The sequence below is a fragment of the Melanotaenia boesemani genome, chromosome 6 (assembly GCF_017639745.1).
Source record: "Melanotaenia boesemani isolate fMelBoe1 chromosome 6, fMelBoe1.pri, whole genome shotgun sequence".
Taxonomy (NCBI): domain Eukaryota; kingdom Metazoa; phylum Chordata; class Actinopteri; order Atheriniformes; family Melanotaeniidae; genus Melanotaenia; species Melanotaenia boesemani.
In genome coordinates, this window is record NC_055687.1 from 16689592 (window position 1) to 16706619 (window position 17028).

Consider the following 17028-nt stretch of genomic DNA (forward strand, 5'->3'; position numbering starts at 1 on the left):
TTATATGCATTGTTTTTTAAAATATTAAATAATGGTTAAAATGCAGCTCTTTAACTCCATGTTCTTCTGCAGAGAAGATAAAATGAACACACCACATGAGCTAAAATTTTTAATATGCACTCAGTGGTACACAGACATTAAATGGGTTCATTATATTGGATGATTAAAGGAATAAATGTACCATTTAAAAATGTTTATTTGCACTATCTGCACCTTTCTAGGTCTGTTTAGTATAAAGACAGAACAAAATTCTAAATAATCTGTCAAAATTAACCAAAATCAAAACCTCAGTTGATAAAACAGAGTATTCTGTTGTGAAAGGTGGTTTTGTGGTAGGTAATTTCTTTAAAAAAAAAAAACTCCCTCAATAGGTGATGGTTCTCTATTAACACTACAAAATGTCTTTTTAATAAGTAGGTTTATGCATTGATAAAACAAACAAAAAATAGTACAACACGCTTTGTTAGGTGCTTTCAGGGTCCTGGATGGCTAATCCCTATGAGTGTTGTTGATTCTGTTTTCTGTTGGCTAGAAAATGCAAAAATCTGCTCCTTGAAAATTAGAATTGGGACATAAATCAGGCTGGGTGTACAGGAGTTGGCATGTGATGCTGCAGTCACCTTGTGCAAAGATGTTCTTTCAACCAGCTGAAATGGGGAGGGATCTATACGTATCTGCTCCATATCGATTGGTTTGTCCAGCTCTGCCTCTTCCCAGGCTTTAATCTGTGCAAGCCAATCACAAGGCAGAGAGATGCACTCAGATTAGACAGATTTCAAATTATTGATTGGAGGACTGATTTGTTTGACTTTTTGTTGACTCTGTGGATGGTGAATCTGCGGTGTATGGTACCTCCTCTGGGGACATGGTGTCAGTCAGCGGTGGTGTGGAAGTGGAGGCTTCCTGAAGGAAAAAGAAGCAAACAATCAATTAGCAGATAGTCAACATTAACTCCTATGTGCATAATTAGACACCCCCTGGTGGTTTCCAAGGCATCACCTAAAGGTGTCACCTTAGTTACATGCATCGTGTTATGCCCCTCCTATCACATTAGCGAGGTTGGCTCATGCTGCCATGTTGGTCTGATGCCCCGTCTGAGCTGTCATTGCCAACTTGAAAGCAAATCACTGACGTGCTACTCCTTTGAGTTCTCGGTCTCAAAGTGATTTGTGTGTAAGGTTGATCTTGACTACCTGAGTTTCAGTCTGGCCTGATGAAGATGTGGAGGAGAAGAGTCTCTGAAGGGTCTTTCTGACAGATGGCAGCTTCCGTTTGTCTGAAAGCATGGTACGGTGATGCATGTCAGAGAAGAGAAACATCTGATGGGTGAGCCTGTGGAAATATTGTTACCTGAGTCTGTGTGGTTGGTGGAGGGCTCCTGGGGCTTGGGGGATGAGATGGGTCCATTACATTCCTCTTGCACAGGAGCTGCAGTCTGAGTGATGCAACATCATCTGTAAATGCATGGTAAATTTAAGAGGCAAATGGACTACAATTACCTCTAATTTATTTCTTCCACCTTGTCTGTGCCCTCTTCTCCCTCCTCGTCTACAAAGGTGAAGGACTCCCAACTGACTTTGGAGATGTGGCCTGGTGAACTCTGACCCCTTTCAAAGACTCGCCTTTCTGGTGAGAGCCACCAGTCTAAGACAGCCTGGAGCTCTGTCCTCTCAATGGAGCCAAGGAGAATCATTGATTCTGCAGAATACCACAAGTATACTTTGACATTTGGATACACTTTTACTCTCTTAGCAGTGAGAAGGGAAGTAGTTTAGCTGAGCACAAAGCCTTGAAAATGACTAAAGGTGATTTAGGCTGAGCTTTATTGGAAAAAGACACATTAAGGCTGTTCATTAACCTGGTCTAATCCGTTAACACTAAGCTTTTAAAAGGCAAGATAGAGGCATTAGGAACCAGTGTGGTGATGTAAGTCATTCTACCTTTAGAGTCGACCAGCGGGATGGTTTTCAGGGTTGTTGTCTCTAGCAGGTGGTTTAATTCCCGAAAGGTGGATTGAGAAGACAAGAATTTCACTTTGCGCACCATGATGTCCTCCACAAAGATGTTATACTTACTGTGGAAGCAGTGATACTACAATAAAGACCATGTTTATCTCAATTAATGTACAGATATATAGAAAAGCAAAAAGAAAGCTTTGCCTTTACCTGATGTGCCCGAGGGCCAGCTCAGGCAGGTAGGGCAACTTCTTCACCTGGATGATGGAGTCATACAGAGAAGGCTGCAGACCCTGGGCCACCATGTTGGCTAGAATGACCGCCACCATCATGGGTAAGATGTGGGAGATTTGACCGGTTAGTTCAAAGCAGATTACTGCAGTGGAAACTGTATGTGTGACGGCGCCTGTCATTGCTGCTGCACCTGGCAGAGAACAGACAACATATAGAGTATGTGCTGAGGGAAAAAGTATAGCTCCTCTGTATCATTATTCATTATTGTGTATATGGTAAGAAGCTTTTTTGGCCCTTTCTAGGCTGTTTCTAACAATAAATCCTCCTGAAAGCTCCCCATCAGAAATGTCATAGGTATGTAAAAACACCACTGAGATGGATTGGCAATCACAGTCTGCTGACCTGTATGATTAGGAGTGCTGGTAAATGTTAGCTGCTGTTACCTTATCTGTCTGATAATTACTGTTGCTTTTCTTCAGCAATGTATGTATGGAACAGCACATTTCTTCTGAGTCACACACAATAGGCTCATATAAAATGTGTAGCTTTACATTGTATTCCCCCTTGGGTAAAACTGAGAAAATTGTCTTGAAAGAACTCAAAAAAGTAAAGCGTCTGGCTTTGCCCATTTGTGAATAGGCCTTATTTACCGTATCTGTGCTTACTGTTTCTTTGTGGATTTTTGGGCTCTAGTGGCCTTTATTTGACAGTAGTTGAACAGGGAAGGGGGTCACACAGAGTGGGGAAAGACACGAGCTGTAACCTCTGTACATGGGGCGGCTGCTCAACCAATTGAGCTAAATGCCACCCCACTGCTCACTCTGCATACTTTTGAATCGAGACTTTATGTTCTTTTTGAGAGTCAGATTAGCATATCCAGAGACCATGCCGGGTGCAAGGGTGGATCCAGATGGCTGGATTGTCTAATTGGGATCACACAGTCAGTTCAACATATCCAAAGGCCATTGGGGGTGGGGAATTTACACATTTCAGAAAAACTTCTATATTTTGGAATTAGATTAAGGTCAAAATATGGAAGTTTTTTAAAGGTTCAAGCATTGTCTCAGATTTTTAATTTTTTGGTTTAATCTGTATAAGAAAATATGCATGTTCTGCATCCACATCAAATCATGATCACCAATCATCATCTCATAGGTCTCAAGACCTATGATAACACATGAATTTAGGAGACTGACCAATGACAGCGTAACCTCCCGGCAGTATGCGGTAGACTATCCCATCAAACAATATCCCATTTGGGAAAAGAGTGGCCATGATCTCCCCAACAAGGCGACCGAAAGCAGCTCCTTGAGGAGAGAGATAAGGGATGCTGGTGAAGACAAACTGAACTGGTGCTCAACAGGAGATACTACTATCGCATTACAAAATCCTCTTACCTAATATAAACACTGGCATAAAGGCCCCCGAGGGGATGGGCATTGTGGTGGAAACTGCTGACATCCAGAACTGCAACACAAAAACAGGATCGAGGTAGCATCGAGCCCAGTCCCAGCAGGTTTTCATGCTATGTTTTACAAGGCAACACTATGCACAGCAAGAGGGAATGTGAGATATACCTTCATGACAAAGAAGAGGAGGAGGATGACAAAGACGCTGACATGAGGATGAAGCCATGCAGAGGAGCGCCCGAGGCCAGGAGGAGCAGTGGACCCTGAGATTTTGGTCCAGGTGAAATTATCGAAAAGGGAGTTGATACACTCTCTGGGCATCAGCTGCCAGAGGGAACAGACACAGTGAAACTGGGTTTGAATATGTACACAACTGGATTCAGCAGATTCACTGAAAGACAATGGATTAAGTTCCCAAAACCTCTCTGTGCTGAAATAGCCCTGTGTCTCATCCTTACCAGCACATCACCAGAAAAAAAAACACACACAATGGCAAACAGGCTCTACACAGATACAAAAGTGATTAAATCCTGTTGACTCTAAACAGAACAAACAATATACAAACACATGTTTTATGTACATGCAATTTTTTATATATAAATACACTGAATAAAAGCTGCAAAAAGAACAGCTGGGAGGAAAGGAGGTCAGGAAGAGAGGGGGAAGACTTGATGCAAAGGGCCCCAAGGCGGGACTTGAACCTGGGTTGTCTGCACCAAGGAGATGTGACCTCTGTACATGAGTGGCTGTACGGTGCAAAAATTTAACCTGGTAAGGGAAGCAGACTAAGCTGCCACAACTATAACAATGAGTACATTAACGATATCAATGCTTACAACAACAACAGCAACAAAACAGGATTATATAAAGAAAACTAAGCTAGTACATGAAAAAAAGACCAAGCACAACTTGACATTCAGCTGCTACATCTAAACATGAAGCAGGCAGACAGCATTGTACAATCCCCACGAGAGAGCGCGACAGATAATCACCAAGAGCGTCTGCAGAGAGAGAAGTGCAGACACATAAACAGCAGTAACAACCAGCAGAAAAGCAGACTGAAACAGGAGCACTTCAGTACGCATGTGCGTGTGGGTGTGTAAGAGCAACCACGTGACAGAGGTGGACCTTGTGATCATGAGGGGGTTGTGACCACGCCCAGCCCCGAAACGAGAGAAGAAGGAAAGGATGGACCCTAGACCCAAGGATGCAGCAGACTGAAAATACAGAGCCTAGGAAAACCAGAGCAGGGAGAACCGTGCACCCACCTAGCCGAGAGCAGAGGAGGCCCCCGACCGGAGCCCCCCAGCGCCATGGAGCAGAGGTGCCAGGCCACCCAGGGTGACGGCAGGCGGGCACTGGGCACCGAGGTGCAGGTCCAAAAGCTACCCATATCCCCCTGCAGAACCCCGTCCAGGAACCTGACAGGACTAGACCACCCCAGAAAAAACCACTGCGGGTCAGACACCAAGGCCAGCCCCCCCACCCCCTGAAATACAGATACTGTGCACTTACTTTTCTATTAACTGATCATTAATTTCCTTTCTGAAAAGTGTCAGCTGCTGTCACCATGTTGAAGAAGAAAATCTAAATATAATTTATGTATTAATTTTTGTCTTTCAGTGATGGTGGTGGTGGTGCATTTCCTGGCAAAAACTAAATGAGATAAAAAATAATAATAATAATTAAAAAATAAACCAAAGAAACAGATTTGTCAAAACCGATTTGTAGCCTGTCAAGTTAAGAACTCACTGATTCCAATGATCAGCCAATCAGTGCATCCCAACAGACAAAGGCAGAGAATGATGAATAATCCTGCTCATAACGACTGCTGTTCATTTATTTGTTTATTTTGTGTAACTGATTCTGTTTTTTATAGCTGTTTTTTGTTTTTTATTATCAGTAAAATATTGAATTTACTGTATTATTTTAATTTATTTTCATGCTTTGTGTGGTTGAGTTTCAGTTGGATTTATAAATTTTATTATTTTCCAACAATTTCTAGCAACAGCAGAGATGAAAGCCCCAGCTAATTTCTTCTAGTGGGACACTAGAGCTAATCTGGACCTTGATCTTGATCTAGGTTTCAACAAAATGCAATAACACTTTATTTCAACGCCTCTTCTGCCAAAACAATCTTATGACAAAATGTAAAATACCAACACTTGTCCAAGGAAAAATATACAACAGATTCACAACTTACAGACGTGGACAAAATTGTTGGTAATGAAAAAAAAAAACTCACAATGGTCACAGAAATAACTTGAATCTGACAAAAGTAATAATAAATAAAAATTCTATAAAATTTAACCAGTGAAAGTCAGACATTGCTTTTCAACCATAGTTCAACAGAATTATTTAAAAAAAATAAACTCATGAAACAGGTCTGGACAAAAATTATGGTACCCCTAGAAAAGACTGAAAATAATGTGACCAAAGGCAGATGTTAATCCAAGGGGTGTCCACTAATTAGCATCACAGGTGTCTACAATCTTGTAATCAGTCAGTGGGCCTATATATAGGGCTACAGGTAGTCACTGTGCTGTTTGGTGACATGGTGTGTACCACACTCAACATGGACCAGAGGAAGGAAAGTGTTGTCTCAGGAGATTAGAAAGAAAATTACAGGCAAGCATGTTAAAGGTAAAGGCTGTAAGACCATCTCCAAGCAGCTTGATGTTCCTGTGACTACAGTTGCACATATTATTGAGAAATTTTAGATCCATGGGACTGTAGCCAAAGTGGGCCGCAGGAGGAAAATTGATGACAAATCAAATAGACGGATAAAACGAATGGTAACAAAAGAGCCCAGAAAAACTTCTAAAGATATTAAAGGAACATCAGTGTCAGATCGCACCATCCGTCGTTGTTTGAGCCAAAGTGGACTTAATGGGAGACGACCAAGGAGGACACCAATGTTAAAAACAAATCATAAAAAAGCCAGATTGGAATTTGCCAAACTACATGTTGACAAGCTTCTGGGAGAATGTCCTATGGACAGATGAGACAAAAGGCACATGTTTACAGACGGAAAAATGAAGCATATGAAGAGAAGAACACCGTCCCTTCTGTGAAACATGGAGGAGGCTCTATTATGTTCTGGTGCTGCTTTGCTGCATCTGACACAGGGTGTCTTGAATCTGTGCAGGTACAATGAAATCTCTCTACTATCAAGGGATTCTAGAGAGAAATGCGCTGGCCAGTGTCAGAAAGCTTGGTCTGGGTCGCAGGTCATGGGTCTTGCAGCAGGACAATGACCCAAAACACAGCTAAAAACACCCAAGAACGGCTAAGAGGAAAACATGGACTATTCTAAAGTGGCTTCTATGATCCCTGACCTAAATCCTATTGAGCATCTTTGGAAGGAGCTGAAACATGCCGTCTGGAAAAGGCTTCCTTAAAACCTGAGACAACTGGAGCAGTTTGCTTATGAGGAGTGGGCCAAAATACCTGCTGAGAGGTTCAGAAGTCTCATCGACAGTTACAGGAATCATTCGATTGCAGTAATTCCCTCAAAAGGTCATGCAACAAAATATTAAGTTAAGGGTACCATCATTTTTGTCCAGACCTGTGTCATTTGTTTATTTTTTTTAAATAATTTTGTAGAAGCATGGTTGAAAAGCAGTGTCTGACTTTCATTGGTTAAATATTAGTAGAATTTGTCAGATTCAAGTTGTTTCTATGACCATTGTGAGTTTTGCTTTCATTAACCGAAGGGTACCAACAATAATGTCCACGTGTGTAGCTCTGCTTGAGTTTCATTATTTCCACATGTTCATTTAATGGCTATATTTCTGAGTTAAGAGTACATGGATAGGTTTAAATAATGCACAGTGCACGGTTCCCCTCACATGATGTGGTGCTACCTCCCACAAAAAAATCTGCCATAAGAAAAAGTTATACTTGCCTTATAGTACACGTGGACAAACTTTCAAATGTACTCAGATGCAACTGGTTGTTGCTACTCCCAAGCACGTCATTCATGCTACATTTAAAGATTTCACACAGCTCCCTCTTGAACCAAAACAAACCCTTTGCATTGTTTTAGCATTTCTCAGCACTGTTTAAAATGAATGAAGTTCCCATTTAAATAGCTTATAAAATTTAAATGATAATGGTTTTCCATTTCACTAAAATACACAAAACCACCAACTCAAACCCCACCGACCTTTACAAAACTCCACAAATAGTAATGAGAACATCAGTAAGACATCAGTGTGAAATTGAGTCTTACCTCTCCGGCCATAAACTGTCCAAACCCAGGAGGAAATGTAAAGGTGGCGATGATCAGCGTCACTGCACCTGGATAGATCAAACGACTGGGAGTGCACACAAACACAGACATAAACACAGTTTATTAACAGAAACAGTGTTTCCTAAGAAACCTGCAACATTACTTGCCATATAAAGACGTGACTGAGTGTGTAGCAGCACTGATTGTATGGCTCTTTGATGCTACAGCTCTACTCTTTCTAATGGTAAAGACTAATGTTCCTTGACTGTTGAGTCTCGGAGGATAAGTGAATCTCTCCATACAGCAAATAAACTGGCTGAAAGGTTGTTAAGGCTTTTCTGCTGTTCTGGCCACTGTTGTGAGACTGATGACTTTAAAGAGTGGAATTGAAATACATTAAGAGGAATTGGATTGAAATGTACAGACGGTTTCAGGGAACAGCATCTGCTACCGGAATCACTGCAGTTTTAAGAAACAACGCCACATCAATTACAGCAGCAGGAAGAGCACTGCAGCTTTTTAATGTGCATGTGTGTTGTGATCTTACTGCTTGGTTAGAAAACGTGTGAGAGCTGTTGGTCTTCTCATGAAAAGAACCACCTGTCTGTTCAGGTAAACAAAGAATGCTCCCAGGAAGCCACATGAGATCCTAAAACAGGAGTGAAAGTCAGTGTTGAAATCTTGTGCAAGAACAAGACCAACGAAGGCTGACAAAAGGGAAAAATGAGCCAACAAACACGCATTTATTCACAAATATTCTCACCCTATAATTGCAAACGCTGGTAGCTCCTGCAGGTCAAAAGGGAAATCCATCCGGAAGTTAGTTTTGAATAGAGCTGTGATCGTGACTGAGGGAGAAAGACAAAAAGAACATTGCAAAGAAAAATATATACATTGAATTTATTAATCTCAGTCTTTTAGTTGTATTAACTGTTGACATTTTTATGACAACCTGATCCCTTTTTGAGAGAAATATGTTTGATTTTGCTAATATAACAGTCTGACAGCAACATCATGAAAGCAGTGATGCACTAACACACCCACATCCTATCAATGATGCAGGCTTTAGAACTGAGTGCTGATAACAAGCCAAATTGTCCCTTTTCACTTTTTCTGGATCATGTTCATATTCTGCAGTCATGCCTGAAAGCCCAAAAATCATCCAGTGCTGATATTCAGATGTCCTTCACATACAAATCCTCCAAGATATTTTCATGTAATGTGCTGTAGTTGATGAAATATGTCTTTACAATTTTACAATTTGAAACATTATTATATCATTTTTAAACAATTTGTAAACACACTTTTTGCAGATGGCTAACCCTCTGCCCATCTAAGGCAGTCTTTTTTTTTTTTTTTTAGCCAACCATATTACAGACCTGTTGTCAACTCATTTAATTAGTTGCAACTGTAGGTTTCTTTTTACTGGACTTTATTTTTCCACCCCATTGTTGTCACCACCTCAACTTTTTTTGAGATGTGTTGCTGCAATCAAATATAAAATGAGCTAATATTTTAATAAAATAGGTAACATTTGAACATCTGAAAATTTTCTGTGTTGTGAATAAAATATACTTGTGAAATCTGTGAATCAGTGGACACTGTTTTTTATCCACATTGCATCCCAGTTTTTAATCACACCTGAAAATGTCTGATTATTCTATTTTCACTAAAATATGCAGTTTTTTTTGCAAATATTGAAATAAAATGGAATGTTGGTGTTTTGTCAGTAGAGGAAGAGACGGGGTGATCAAAATGCCAGTTGTAAGGATATTTCTCTACAGCTGCTGAATTGCATTTAAACTGTAGGTGATGACTTGAAACATTTCTGGTTTATCTTAAGAGGCAAATATTACTTAGCTATCATATTCAGCATTTTTTCTAAAAAAAAAAAAAAGAAAATTTGCAAACTCAGCTTCTTGGGCTGCTCGAGTGTTAAAAGTGCTTCTCACCAGCATCCTTGTTCCAGACAGAGAGCACCCTGAATATGAAAGCGCTGAATGTGGCTGCAAAGTATCCCCGCCAGTAATTCCTCACAGCAAAGTAGGTAGACGTGACCTCAATACTGAACAGCACCCCTGGTGATGGTGGAAAGACAGAGGAAAGAAGAGAGAGAAGGAGAGGAGGGTTTACAGAAAGGAGGAAAAATGAGAGAAAGGAAGGAGAGGAAAAGGAAGGAATGGGAGGTGAGAGAAGACAGGGATTAGTTGAATGAGTCCAAAAACCCTTGAAGCTGAGGGTGTAATTATACACAACAGGAGGACCACAGGGAGTAAACACACTCAAACACAAGTAAATAACATTGTCCATCTTTCAAGTAAACACAGACACACACACACACACATCCACACACACACACACACACACACACACACACACACACACACACACACACACACACACACACACACACACACACACACACTAATGAAATCAGAATGTGAAGCAGTAAAATATAACTAAAATATTCTAAAGTAATTCAAACAAGAATATTGGAAGACTCTAGTATGTAAACATTTACATTAAACCTTGAATATGCCAGGTTTTTAGTATTTTGTGACTTAGGTATGGTGCAAAAGGCTTATATTTATGAATATTTAGATCCTTATCCTAACTTTAAAGAGTTGCATGCTTCAACATGCTGCCACAGAACACAATCTTCAAGAAGGGGAAGGAGTCCCGCAACAGACCTTTCTACAGCACTTAATCATTACAAAAGTCTCTGTCTACTTTTGAACAAGATTACTTTCTGAGGAGTGAAACTACTTCTAATGATTATCTGCATTACTAAGCACCAGATTATTGTCTTGATTAACTGAGAGACTGCTGCTATGTGACATTTAAAGAAATACTGAGAAATTCTCAGCATTTCACATCTTTAACATTCTTTAGTGTCACACAGCCCAGATATAAACGTTTTTAAGTCAGAAAGCCACACAGTCCCAGCAAATTCTTATATTTAAGTGAAGCACACTAAAGAATATCTATAGAATGATTAAATCAATTAATCTGACCTAATTGTTTCACTTCTGCTTCAGAAGCTCATTTGTTCCAGTTACATCACCGATCTTTGCTGTTGTAGCTGTGGGGCTCTTTCATATCTAACCCATCATTACATTTCTATAGATAAGCATAACATAGCTGATTCTAAATAATGTTAAGTGGTTTCTCAACAAACATTTTTGGTTTCTGTAGGAGACGAAATCGGACAAAAGCCTTTTATTGTGCAACAATTCCCATATGTTGGTGTAATGTTTCGTGGCAACCAGTTTACCATTTTGAGGATGTAGAACTTAAATTTAGGGCTCAGGAGGAGCAGAGGTGAAGAAGAGCTGCAAACAACTGACATCTTATGTTAGCAGGCATGTTGTCACTGAGACTGGGAAGTCATTGGGGTGAAAGGGACTGGATGTTGTTGGAGTTTCTTCTTTCTGGTGCTGATATGTTGGATCAGTTTCTGCTCTAAATCCAGATCTACAGTAATAGTGTAATATTTTCATCCTAGAAACTCTGATCAGGGTTTTTTTTGGGCAACATGCAGCCTTTGAAATAAGCAGACACTGAAAGTGGTTGAGTAAAGTAAGAAGGTATATCTTAGCGTAAATACATCTGAAGCAATGGTTTCTTATAATTTAAAAACAAATTAGCTTTTTGCACACAGTCTGGATCTATTCTCCAAACTCGGTTAAAGTGTTTAAGAAAGTGCACGAAAACAATTTGAAGATTTCCACTGTTGGTTACTTTGAAATGCTGGAACCAACATATCTAAGGACTTAAAGAGTGCAGCTAATTACAATATTGTATAGGAGTGTAGGAGGAGGTATGGAAGAAAAGCAGCATGCAAGTTGTACAGTACCTCCTAGAGGAGTGCCGAAACAGCATCCCACCCCCACGGCACAGCCAACAGTCAGTATATCTGTGTAACCATAAGGGTTCTACTGACACAGACAACAGAGAGGAAAAGGAAAAAAACGAGAGGGAGGTGAAGGGGTGAGAGAGAAGTTGATAGGTGAGAGAAGAGAGATGATGAGAAAGGGAAATGACACAGAATGGGAGCATTGACAGTGAGAAAGGAAAGTGAGTTGGCGAAAGAGGGAACAAAAGATCAAGGTGGAAAGGACAGGATGGGGAACCATGGGAGGAAAATTGACAGTGAGGAAGCAAAATGGAATAAAGTGAATAAATAATGCTCACTGAAGTGAGATAAATATTGACAAAAACATTTCACTACAACAGGATATAAAGATGACGATACACATGCAAAAAGGACTATTAGGTCTCCAGAGGAAGCAAACAAGCAACGAGGAAACAAACCGAGTGGTCACATCGTCCGTGGAGACAGATCCCTGCAACGGACAGCAGACCAATAACTGAAGGTAGCAAACATCAAATACTTCGGCTGATCAATACTGACCTTGAAATACATGATTCAATGTAAGCTTTTAAAGCTGACTTAAAAAGCAACTAAAATTTGGATCTTTGATTTATTCAAAAGAAGGAAAAAAATAAGCTTTTAAGAAGAGAAAGACGTTTTACTTTCTTCTTATTGGTGACTTCACAGGGACTCTAAGATCATTGTTATAACTTTCATTATATTTTGTTTAGGGCCAATTCATGGATTCTGTGGCTGCACATCATTAGAGTCCATTATTTGTCAGTGGTTTATACAGTCAAATGAACTTTGTGGTAAAATAAACTGGAAAGGTTGTGTTTAAAAAATGTGCTCTAAAGATTTTTACAGATACAGATTTCACAATGTTTTGTCACCATCTTGGCCTGCTTCTTGTTTAGCAGCCTTATAAACCATTTTCCTTTGAGTACTTTTCATCTTTTCAAGGAAAATAAAATAAGCAGAACAACTTTACTTGCTGACCAGAACGATGTTTTCTAGCCTTTTCATGGATATGTATATATTTTAATAAACAGTGTAACATTCTTTTCACATACAATAAATTACTACTTTATTTTTGATTTTCATGTATTTAATAGTCTTTTATCGATTCTATTAACTATTTAAGTAATACTTTCATATCATATCTATACATAGTATATGTATATTATAAAATATGGCTGTACCATCTTCCTTTTCCTGTTTGTCACTGAGGCAAACTTGGTAGTTAAAATGTATGTATACTATAAGCTTATATAAATTATTTATGTATTCTTCAGTGGGTGGCAGTAGCTAATTTGCATATATACTATCCTCACTCATGCATATACGTGAAAACAGTTTTTAAATAGGTATCCGCTGAAATGACCCCTATGCATGAAAAGACTAGTGAGCACTTGAGGTTTAGTTCTGGCTAACCTTTACTCTGGTGATAGAAGCACATGTTTACTGCTTGTATTTAAATTTTAAGCTATCTTTAGACATAGAAGTGGAAACCATGAATTGACCTTCACATATTTGCAGTAACTAGTTTACAAATGAGACAACAAATAAACTAAAAGTACTTTTAGTTATAATTAATTCATTTTATAATCTTATAATTCAAGGTGCAGTCTTTATTATGAATTAGTCATGCTAAAATACTTATAATGCTGCACACTAGTCTAAGGTCAGATTTAACCTCCACATTTGCATCACTGATGTTATTTGAGGAGGGCAAAGCTGACCAGAGACCTGCATCCAGTCCAGCAGGGCGAGACTTGCCTCCTACAGGGGCAGCAAAACAGGTGGCCACTCCCACGGCACACGCACACACCAACAGGTCCTGGTTATGGGTGTCGTTCTGGGGTAAAGGGTAAAGGTTGGAAACAGACAGGTGGACACACACAAGCAGGGATAGAGGGGGGAGAAGCCAAAGGGATGTGGGTGGACATTGAAAAAAGGAGCAGGGAAAGAGGGAGACAGGGACATGGGAGGTCAGTGTTAATACACATGCCAGACATGGTCAAACTATTAATACAGTGATACAAACACAGATGTGGTGTGAGGGGATGATCAACGCAAAGAAACTGGAGAAATGAGAAGAGGAGACTGAGAGCCAGGCAGAAAAAAAAAAAAAAATACAGTCACAGGATTCCCACTTGCTTCTTTTTATCTTTCTCATTTAACATGAAAACATTTCAGTAAATATCTGCTAATAAAAACATAACATGATTAATCAATTTAAAACTCTATAGAAGTTTTGTTTGTTACTGCCTTGCTCAATAAAAAGTATAAACAAAGTCATTAGACAATCTAAAACTCAAATTCAAAGGTCAGAGGATCTCCAAAATCAATTGATTATGTTAACCCAGGGAGCACAGACTGCAGTTCCAGTGTTAATATATGAATTTGAACTTTTAAGATCTATTTCTATCTTTGTTTCAACCGGCTAAAACCAATATCTAATATACAATGCTATCTCTTCTGATCATGTTGAAAGTTTCTTTAGCTGTGGGTAAAATACATATGGTAAGGGGTAACTTAAACCAATGTAAAATAAAAAACTGGATCCAAACATGTTAACAAAGTTTAGACCTCATTTGACTCACTTATTCCCTTTTGGAAAGGATGATATCCTGTGTTGCACAGTAGATGAAAAAAAAAATAATTATGAAACACTGAGGCATGCACCAGCCGGTTAAATCAGATGGCCAATAGCACGTCTGATTTTTGGCAGACCACCAAGTATTTACCCACACTGAAAAATAAAGACTTTTAAAGCTAGTGGGAACACTGTAAACACAACAGAGACAACAACAAAGCAAGTTTTATTAGAAAAGCTGCATTCTTCATGCACATTCGTATTTTAACTGTGGTCAGTGACTTTTGGTCAGGGCTTCGGCTTACCTCATAGACTCCAGAGAAGATGGACATGAATCGGCTCAGCACAGCAGCACAGATGCTAGCAATGTGAACAAATGGACCCTGGAGGTGATGGGATAGTATTAGTGACACAGGTGAGCAGCATGTAATGTTATCCACACAAATCACTGTCTCCAAAACAAAGAGTCTAAACTGGGCTGTGTTGTATCTGAACAGATAAATCATAGAGTAGTAACTAGATGGGACAGTTGTCCTGCCCTGTAATGGGGAAAATTAATGCATTCTTTTGCTGGACTTAAATAAATTGCATCAGTCCCAAGTGAGGGAAAACATGACATGAGATGATTTATTACACCCCCAGTATTGTATAAAAGAGCAGAAAGAAAGATTGTGGTGATGCAGGGTGGAGCAAGAAAGACAGTAAAGACATAGAATGTAGGTTTGTTTACCTCTTTGCCCACTGGCATCCCACTGCCCAGACCAGCAGTCAAGCCAATGACTTTCGCTATGAAGGCTTTGAGAGTCAGATACTCCTTTAGGACTACACCTCTCAAGATGGTTTTCAGCTCTGGGATACCAGAACCTTTCAAAGATACAAAAAAAAGAGAGAGGAAAAGATGAGTTATTAGGGGGAAAAAGCTGGTTATAAGTAAAAAAATATGGTTGGCAAGCAATGAGAGCTTACCAATGGCCTGCGGAGAAACCAGGTGACAGAAGAGAGAAGCAAAGACGACAAGGATTATTGGATATGTTACCCAGGCAAGGTACTGGAGTGGCACATTGCCCTTAAGCTCTCCATGTATCCATTTGTAGGCTGAAATACAGAAAACAGCAGAAACAGATGCAGAGATATAATAACATGAATTATTTTACATTTTTACTTCCCTGTTGCAACGTTAAGAACATTATAACATTATTACTATTATTATTATCATTATTATTATTATTATTATTATGATAAGAATTCTCTGCCGCTGGAAAAAACAACAACAAAAAAACTGTGTTATCAAACATCAAAATATCTTTAAGTTTGACCAGTGTTACCTTGCAAACTCCTGGCACTGGCATAGTCCATAGTCCAGCTGACCAGAGCCATAGTCAGCCCCAGAAGAACCAAAAAGATCCAGTCCTCCCCCATCTTTGTCACTATGTACCGCCGCACACGAGCCAAACAGTCTGGGTTAGAGAAATAAAAACAAATAATTTTGAGTCTATTTATCATCAGAGTTTTTATACTTTCTAAAAGTTGGTCATGATAAAAGTATCTGACAGGGATTTACTCACTTTAATATTGATTGTAACAATTACAATAAATAAATGAAGGTCAGAATGATCTAAATGATTTGTGGTTAAAAAATATAGGCAAAGAATACATGGAGCACCATAACCAACCATAACAGCATAATGTACAGAAACATCTGTGCAGAATATGGACTGGAGACCCCTAGGTCACAAGCGGAAACACCTCCCAATATGGTGGAGAATGAGAGAGCCAAGACTCTGTGGGACTTCCGATTCAGACTGACAAAATGGTGGCGGTCAACCAACCAGACACAGTGATCATGGATAAGCAGCAAGAGAAAGCCGTAATGATCGATGTAGCCATCCCCAACAATGGAAATACCAGGAAGAAGGAACATGAGAAACTGGAAAAATACCAAGGAAGAGCAGTAGGGGCCACACCGGAGAAGTGGCTCCAACAGATACCTGGAGAGACATCAGACATTTCCATCCAGAAGAGTGCAGTCCTAGGAACAGCTAAGATACGACGTAGGACCCTCAAGTTCCAGGACTCTGGTAGAGGACCTGGGCTTGAGATGAACAGCCACCCAACCCACCCAGATGAAATGGGAGGGTGGGCGAAAGAAGAGTACCTTCGTGGTATGCTATCTTGGTATGCTTAAAATTCTACTGCCTTAAGTCCCAGTGGTACTAAAAAACTGTCATATTTAATGAGATCATCATGTTGCATGTATAATCATAATGTGCAAAGTAACCAGAAGCTGAAGCTGTTAGGTAAATGTTCTGTCTCTGCAGAGTTGTGTCATAAAACAATGTTTAGCAAAGAACAATTGATGTTGACGTGGAGGTTATTTAGAAAATTGCTCAGAAAATCCTGTAGAACCTGCTGTCACACCATCTTTTTAAAATTCTGTGTGAATTTCTGTAAATGTGACTGCAGGCATTTGTATGTCCACATTGGCATTGCTCACCTTGGCATTTGGAGTAGGGACGAGGCTTGGCATGGCTTTGATGTGACTCCAAGGTCACAGGGTGATGATGAAGATGCCGCTGGCTGTGGCCTCTGTGGTCTGGGCTGTTTTCCCCTGCTTGTCTTCTCCATTGTCTTTCTGTCAGCAGACGGGCAGCCTCCCGTCGGGCAAAGTTTCCCAGTTGCTCTCTGTACTCTCCGTACAGCTGTAACCCAAGGGAAACACTGAC

General features: G+C 39.8%; 1 protein-coding gene across 1 annotated transcript in view; it reads right to left on the minus strand.

The window, feature by feature from the left end:
* clcn1b (chloride channel, voltage-sensitive 1b) overlaps positions 1 to 17028 on the minus strand; it is a 32801-nt gene that overhangs the window by 5321 nt on the left and 10452 nt on the right. Inside the window, exons 2-21 of the mRNA XM_041987879.1 lie at positions 16800 to 17004; positions 15631 to 15762; positions 15272 to 15400; positions 15036 to 15169; positions 14611 to 14688; positions 11689 to 11767; positions 9785 to 9910; positions 8596 to 8680; positions 8380 to 8481; positions 7833 to 7917; positions 3767 to 3922; positions 3587 to 3656; positions 3386 to 3496; positions 2166 to 2379; positions 1941 to 2074; positions 1520 to 1698; positions 1351 to 1435; positions 1194 to 1276; positions 853 to 903; positions 621 to 725 (exon numbers count right to left, since the gene is read on the minus strand). Coding sequence (XP_041843813.1) covers positions 621 to 725; positions 853 to 903; positions 1194 to 1276; positions 1351 to 1435; positions 1520 to 1698; positions 1941 to 2074; positions 2166 to 2379; positions 3386 to 3496; positions 3587 to 3656; positions 3767 to 3922; positions 7833 to 7917; positions 8380 to 8481; positions 8596 to 8680; positions 9785 to 9910; positions 11689 to 11767; positions 14611 to 14688; positions 15036 to 15169; positions 15272 to 15400; positions 15631 to 15762; positions 16800 to 17004 — 2343 coding nt within the window. The remainder of the gene's footprint in view (positions 1 to 620; positions 726 to 852; positions 904 to 1193; positions 1277 to 1350; positions 1436 to 1519; positions 1699 to 1940; positions 2075 to 2165; positions 2380 to 3385; positions 3497 to 3586; positions 3657 to 3766; positions 3923 to 7832; positions 7918 to 8379; positions 8482 to 8595; positions 8681 to 9784; positions 9911 to 11688; positions 11768 to 14610; positions 14689 to 15035; positions 15170 to 15271; positions 15401 to 15630; positions 15763 to 16799; positions 17005 to 17028) is intronic.